The sequence below is a fragment of the Lepisosteus oculatus genome, chromosome 12 (genome assembly GCF_040954835.1).
Source record: "Lepisosteus oculatus isolate fLepOcu1 chromosome 12, fLepOcu1.hap2, whole genome shotgun sequence".
NCBI lineage: Eukaryota > Metazoa > Chordata > Actinopteri > Semionotiformes > Lepisosteidae > Lepisosteus > Lepisosteus oculatus.
This window is the reverse complement of record NC_090707.1, coordinates 23,024,440-23,032,694: the sequence shown is the minus strand read 5'-3', so window position 1 is coordinate 23,032,694 and position 8,255 is coordinate 23,024,440. Positions and strand designations below refer to the sequence as shown.

The window sequence follows — 8,255 nt, the reverse complement described above, 5'->3', positions numbered from 1 at the left end:
TGGTCTTTGCTACAGGACACCTACAGTAAATTATTTTGAGTGTCTTTGGGAACAACAACAGTGTGACAGTCTTGCTCTATTTACATACTGTATATCCATCTGTCCATTGGCTTTATATACAGCAAATTTTGCATAGGGATAAGTCAGGTTAGTTAAGAACAGACAGTTCTTCATTAAAAGAAAGAAAATTAAAGTTGTACCTGTAAAGACCGACTTTTATCCAGTATAATACTCAACAACATGGTCTAACAGCTAGAGTTCCTTATTGGAAAATAGGTTACTCAGTGTATTTCCTACAGTAAATGCACATGAAATGCAGACCTTGAGGTTTCATGTTTGTTGTTTTCTTATCTCTGCCAACTGATGTTAATAGCACCAACTCACTGCTACTCAAACAAACAATGTAATGCTTTAGTCACCATGGTAGTTTTGTTTGCTCAAATTTATTACAAAAGAAAGCTGTTACTATTTAGCAAAGTAGAACACTGAGCTATTCTGTTGTTTAAGCTCAGCAAATCAGAGTCAACAACACAGTTTTTCTTATCATATAAGTCTGTGATAACATTTAATTAACAGCTGTTAGATGTCCTAGCCTGTCATGACTGAGCCTTTATACTCAGAATTTAATTTTAAAGAATCCCCCATTTTAAAGAATGTATATTTTCCTCAGTGAAACCATTTGACTTCCCATGCTTTACAATTATTCCCTCTTAAGGACAGTACTCAACACTGCAGAGATATTTCTCATTTTTGCTCATAGCTTGCAGTCTTACTAAAAATGCAATTGGCTTTAGCTATGATAATCTGTTGCTTTGTCCTAAATGACATTTTGTTTCTTTCTATAATCATAATATAAAACATTCTCCATGGATTAGAACAAGGGTATTAACCCATTTGCTATGTTAGGCCTCATTTGATTAAAATGTACTTCAACTGGGCTACACACATCATAATCACAAAAATAGGCTCTATCTATATACAGTACATAGTATTATTTACCTGTGAATAAATCTGCATTTATTGGTATTTATTTTATACACTGTATTACCTGCCTTAAAAATACACATTGCATCTACATTGGATGTCTATTAAAATATACGTATACCCCTTTATCACCAATATAAAAACAGCAATAAATTAATTTCTACAACTATTACTTTGGCAACACCGACTGTAATACATACAAATCAAAGCCGTCTTATACAAAGAAAGATTTTTCCAGTTCTCTTGAAACACACAACAATCCTTCATCTATTTTTTTCCTTCAATGACATACTTATAAGGCCCTTATTTTTATATTCAAAAAGTCCTTTTGAGGTCATAGAAAATACTAAGGATGGTGATTCATTCACCAAGGGTGGTCCAGAATTTTGAGGAGCAGCATGTGTACAGATCTTGCGTGTTACTTTTTTCCCTTCAGCAAGCATCACACTACGAGACTTGACATGACTTCTTGTTTGGAGATCATGTCAAATTTAACGACTGCAATTGCTGAATCTCGCTTCCTTTTCGGTCCTAGAGGGTGTCAAATGATATGACTAGGAATTGCAGGCGTTGACTAATTACACATTTCCCTCACAATTTTTCATCACCTTTCCAAATCTCGTATTGCAGCGCGAAAGTACTGCATGGTCGCCTCATTTTGGCAGCCAATCAACGTGGAGCACACTGGAATAAGAAGAGGAGCACCGCATGAAAGTAAACAAACAACCTGGAGAGCAAGCATGTAAACATCTTGAAAAATGTAACACAGACATTGTTTTCCACAAATAAACATCTTTAAAAATATCATTCTTCTTTATAAATATAGAACAATTTACAAAACTAAAACAGTTAAAAATATAAAACACCTTTAAAACAAAAATTATAAACAAATTAGCATTGCGCTTTAACATGTAATATAATGGGCACATTATCTCACAAGTACACATCTGTCTCACTGCCCACCCCTACGACTTTTGACTCGCTACAAGAAAATCAAACCAGTTTGATTTTATCGTAGCGAGTCACAGAGAGTCATAGGGATAATAAAGAGCGTTATGACTGAGATGCTGGAGGTGTCACACTACACAACTGATGGTAACGGGTGCACACTGTGAGTTTTTACAACTCGTGTAGTGTAGTGTGAAGCCGGCATTATGTTTTGTGCAAACACATGCCCCTGTCAAAGAATATCTGTGACAACATGAAGCAGGGGCACTGTTATTGAATAGAGGTAGACAACAACAGGCAATGTAAGCAAGATTGTTTGGGTAATGACACCAGTGGGGTCTGCTTGGTGTGTGAGCTCTGCATTTTTAGACTAGACACAAAACTGGATCCAAGCTGAGGATCTTTGTACCTGCTACACTGGCCTAACAAATGAGCTTAGCAAGCCAAAGGTCTGTTGTGTTCACAATTCCAGGAGAAACAATTTAGAGCTTTTTCATTGTATCAATCATTATTAAAGGTACCACAGTAAACAATTTCACTTGAAGAGTTTATATACAGTATAAGACAATTAAACATTACACAGTTAATTTTATTATCAACTAAACAGTTATTTGTATTATACTAGTACTGGGAGTTACCGAAATTCATACTCATTTTTCCATTACTGATAGGAATTAGAAATGTAACACTGTTTGAGTACTTTTGAGTACAATTTTAATTCCTCTTAGAATACTTAATCTCACAAACTTTATAGACAATTATGCAAAAGTAATAGTTATCAGCAATAAAGATGAATAAATGCATAACATGCATTTGTTATATTAAATACAACATGCCATTGCCCTGATTTTATACCTTTTCTTTTTTGCTATTTTCCCTTTGGTGATTACAGTATGTCCTAAAATTAGATGTATCACCATAGCTGTAATCAAACCCCAGTTCTGTAGAACTTGGAGGATATTTTCTAATGTTAACAAAGTAGTTCAGGTGGGTAGCTGCATCAGCATGAGTAAGCTGTAAAGGAACTAGTAATAGGTTTATTTCATGCTGAAAAGTGAAGATAGAACATATAACGTTGTGTTTTCTTTCTTCTCTTTTCACTATGTTAACAAAGTAGTCCTGCTATGGCATTTGACTAATAAGGGATTGTCTTTAGCAGTGAAGGAACAGTGACAGTAGGCTTTATTGCTTAGGGACTGCATGTTTTAACTTGCGGTTACTGTGGAGAGATCACTTTGTGTCTTGCAAGGCTTCTGTACTTTAGCCCTGGCTTGGCAAGTTAAGACAGGGAATACAGAGAAATCTGAAAACATTATAGAACCATAGAACAGGTTTGCATCCAAAGTAAAAAATTATAACTAAGAAGTTTAAATAGTAAATTGTAAATGAATTGAAAATATTATTTAAATATAGTTGAAAATAAATATTAACAGAAGAATAAATGGGAAACCATAATAATTGTTAACAGAAGTGGAACTAATGGATTACACTAAGTGAGGATGCCAAAGTACTAAATTTGTGAAAAACATTCTCTTTGGAAAAGCATTCTCTGTTAAAAGCTGAAATACATAATGAAATTAAGAAATATGATTCTACTCATGTTTAGAAGATTGTGATCATTTTCTTTAGCAACTGAGGAAGTTCAGCCACATACAAGAATCTCTGACCAGCTCTAATACATTTTGGTAAGTGTTTGGTGTTACATAATAATTTATTCTAAGGATGTGTTGTATATTATATCTAATGAGTTTCTTTCAGACTATAGTGACAAATATTATGCACTGCATACGGTGCATTACATTAATTCTACAGTAAACATATTTAAGTTTACTGTAGTTGGCATTACATCCAGAAAAGAGAAGAGAAAATAAATGTAGTTGATATCAGTAGATAGGAAGAAAAAAAGATTTAAAAATTGTCTGTAGTGATTTAAAACAAATATTTTAAAATAGTGTAAACATGAGAAGAAACAAAGTTTTTTAAACGGGAAATTGACCTGAAGTATATAGTCCCAAAGCTGATGTAATTTCTGTGGGTGCAGTAAACATGTCTGTGATTTAAGGATTTAAAGAGATATGAAAATATTCTATAATAATATCATAATAGAGTTTAATGTTTATTGTATGTGAAATTAAAAGTTAACATTCAGTATATAGCATTTATGCAAAGATTCCTGTCTGCAAGTCAGTTGTGTAGTTATTTAACTGCAGTTTCCAATAACAGTGTTATAATTTAATTACCTAAAAAACAGCAGTTATAGTTCTGCACTATAGTTCATTTTTGTGTTTTCCAACATTTTTATTTAATTTTGTTTTCAGTTTTATCTCGATAGAAAAGATTCTATCCATCTCTCCATCCATCATCTATTTACTATGCTGTGGAAACCAAAACTGTTTTCTCACCATAGCAACAATTTAGATTATATTAATACAGATATAATTAATACAGAAACATGAATAACAGTATTTGTGCTGTGTCTTATTCAACATGTGATAGTTTTTTATGTGTTATTATCCATAATGTACCAGACAAAATGGCACTACAGATATCAGAAGATTAGGGTGCTTCTCTTAGTAAAGAATCAGTTAGAAAGATTCTTACTGAATAGCATTTTAGGTAATCTAAGATTTGAGCTGACTCTTCATCAGCTTGCAGAGAAGATTTTTATTTTTTTATTGCAAGTCTCATTTTTTTTAACTAGCAATTAAAGCTGAACTGGAAAACACAGCCTAATGCTTCACATCAATCAAATTTTCCTTTGGTTAACTTGTCCAAATTAATTTTTCTCTGTTTCTTAACATTTAACATGAAATTTGCAATGGAAAGAGCAAACTTTATAAACATCATTCATTGTGTAGTGACAGGTCAGACACTTCAAAGGGTGACCTTTCAAAACTAGTAAATGTAGCTTTCAGCACCTTTGAAGTTCAAATAGGTGAGGTTCTCTGATGTTGAATGTTTCAATGATTTGGCCTGTGAACCTATATTTCTTGTCACAAAGGCCTACACTCATTAAATATCTTTACCCTATATGACTGGAGACATACATTTCCATGAATGTCATTTCTGTCTTGAAACTGAAAAATACATGATTTTGCAATATGTCTAAAAATAAGAACTGGGGTATCAGTATACTGCAACTCATTTAATTTCTTTCATGATATCATCCAATTTGCATTGCTTTTGTAACAGGTAATTTAACCTGTTACATGACCACATTAATTAGACAAATAGCTTCAATTCTTCAGCCTGTGAATATATCTTTACAGGAAGCATTATGGATCAGCTTTATTCATGTCTCCGGAAGGAAATTGCCTCCTTTGAGACACATGTTCAGGTCTGCAAAGAAGCTTTTGATCTGGACACCTTAAAGCATGTTCTGAGTGTGCTTACTGAGAGTTACCAGGGAGAGATTGAGAGCCTGGATGTGCTCTGGCATCTTGCTGGAATACCAGCTATCACAAATCAAGTAGGTGTGAACATCACAGTTAATAATGGAGGTATTGACCTTCAAGGTTATATCTCATGGCTCTGCTCCTTCATAGAGCATCTAAGGTCAATGAAAGAAACCTTTGATGACAAAGTGGTTATCCCTCTTTGTGAAAGTCTTTATGTTAATGATGAAGGAGGAATCTCAGAATGCTTCTCAGATATGTTCTCACCCTTAACTTCTCTTCAGGAGTCCTGGACAAAACCAAAAGTGCAACCAAAGGAATCCATTGCTAAGGTGGCTAACGAACTTTTTATCCTGCGACGGAGGTGGGCTTTGCTGCTCACTCCTGGCCCCATTAAAGCAGAGAACTTTAATCCACAGAGTGCACCTAAGGAGGCCGGGGGGGTACTGCATTTTGGAAAAATCCTTTGGTTGGTACCAGATATTGTCTATAAAAGCCTTCTGGCAGCTAACCTAGCATCTCAATGGGTTGACCTTTACCAGATGAAATATAGTGACCAAAAGTGGCCAAAACACTCATTTAGCCAAGCAAAAGTGGAGACCTCCAATAGCCCAAACCTAGAGAAGACAGAACACTTAAGAAAGCCTTCAAGCTTCTTAAAAATAGAAAGTGGGAACGGTCAAGGAGAACGAATGACTGACATAAAAGCAAAGCTAAGAAATGCCAGAATGGAGCTCATGGCACTCAGGTGGCGTGAAGAGAGAGCAAAAATTCTGGAACAGCAAATTACACAGGTCTTGCAGAAGGTTAAAAACATTCGTATTCAACTCAAAGACAAGAAAAATGAAATGGACCATCTGAAGCAACTTACAGAATGGGAAGCAAGAGATGAGCAAAAAGCAGAGATGCTTAACCAAAAGTACAAAGAGTGCCTTAATCAAATCCGAAGTCTGGAGCAACATCTAAAGCTGGAGGAGTACCATGAAAATATATTGCAAGGAGATATGATGCTTGAGTTAGAAATCCGTCCTTCTCTAATCCGACAAATTGAAATGGTAAGTGTCAAATAGCTAAACTATACATATTTTGTATACTGTACAAAATAGCCTCTCTATCCCCTACAGAGGACAACAAACGTTAAATCATTTAATAATAAACATAAATCATGGTAATAATATTTCTGTATTTGTGAATTGTTTTCAAATTAAGTATGGGTTTATTTTCTTGAATGAATTTTAAGATTTATATTTGTAATTAAAATAAATTTATAATGCTTCTTAAAGTAGTCTACATTATGTTAAACATGGTTTAAATTGACCATTTCTTTATTAAACTGTGAAACTCTTAATATCTTTTAAGCTTACCGATAAATATTGCAATAACTTTAAGAACTTATATATATATGTAAGAAAATAACTGTTTGTATGGTTTGAAAACACTTAAACAAAGTAAAAAGACCTTGGAGCCGACCCAGCACTCACTGGGAGTTTATTGTATATCTCTCAGCTGGTCTGGGAGCACCTGGAAATCTCCCAGGAGCAACTCAGTCTGGTCTGCCCTGCCATTGTCAACCTATTACCACTGTGACCCTTACAAGGAGTAAGCGGTTAGAAAACTAGATAAATGAGATAATGTATTTTATGTTCTTGCAGTAAAGGAAAATAGAGATTAACTGTTTGTCTTCTGTTTTTATGAGTTTCCATTAAAAGTGAAATGAATCTAGATCTTCAGCAAATGGAAGAAGGATAGTTAAGATCTATATATAAATGGATTAAATACTCAAAATAAACTACATTATATAATATGTGTGCTAGACATTGTGAATTATTCTACTTTTTTAACTTAATATTTTTTTCTTTTTACACAATCATTTCTGTGTCGCACTTTTTATAGAACTTTAGTCATTTTTTTTTAAACAATTTATCCTGTCAGAAGTGCATTATTAGATGTATTTATAGCCTTTTGTCTTAATGGATATCTTGATAGGAACAAATTATATTAATGATGAGGTAACATACAGTATGTGATCGGTAAACGTGATGGATTAGCAATAGCAACATTTTATGTATAATTAAATATGTATATTCACATATAAATTCATATAGGTAATATTTTTAATGGAGTTACACATAAATGTACAGTGCCGTCATATTATATTACAAGTTAAACATTTGACTATGAAGACATGTCCATAAAGTGACAATATACTGATATACTCTACTGATATAGGTTATAGATTTAAAATCGGGGCTTTACACCATCATGTTTCATTTTTTTGGTTTCTTAAAACATCTCTATCATGATTCAATCTAAGAATATTTTGATATATTTTTAAGTCTTCCTTTCTCTCATTTAAGATTCAAGATCGGTGCAAGGAGCTTGAGGAAAAATTGAAATTTACTGAATATGTAAAGAACAGCCCAGAGGCTCTGCAAGAACTCGGCAAACTGACTCCAGATACACATTCTATTATTTCCAACTGTACTAGCTTGTTCTCTTTGAAATAATCCTTTCACATGTTCAATGCCAGCCAGAAACACCTCCAGGTGGCAGTCAGAGACAATACATAGTGTCATTGTATCAAAAATATTGGTAGCAAATGCTTTATGGTATACATAAATTAAGTATAAATATGTGATAAAATATGGAAAAACATATGTTTACATATATAAATAGGTAGGTTTTAACTATATGATTTGCAACAGTATTCTCAATGGAATTCAAAGCATTTTAACACAGTATTTATGTTGTTCGTACTTATCAAAACAAGAACTGCATATTTAGGAGTAGTCTCAATGGTATTGAAAGGAAAGTACTGAGGTTCAGGTACCTCAGAATAACAGACAAGATTCAATTTAGTCAAGTGGGCATTTGAAAGCTAAACTTGAAGAGAATTTTGGAAGTTGCACATATTTCTGGGAATCATAT

At 33.5% G+C, this 8,255-nt stretch overlaps 1 protein-coding gene across 1 annotated transcript; it reads left to right on the top strand.

Annotated features, from left to right (window-relative positions):
• Positions 1-5,209: 5,209 nt before the first annotated feature.
• LOC107078807 (uncharacterized) lies at positions 5,210-7,983 on the top strand. The gene is made up of 2 exons (XM_015359137.2): positions 5,210-6,382; positions 7,685-7,983. The coding sequence occupies exons 1-2, from the start codon at positions 5,210-5,212 to the stop codon at positions 7,832-7,834; spliced, it is 1,323 nt and encodes a 440-aa protein (XP_015214623.1). The 3' UTR covers positions 7,835-7,983.
• The last annotated feature ends 272 nt before the right edge of the window (positions 7,984-8,255 follow it).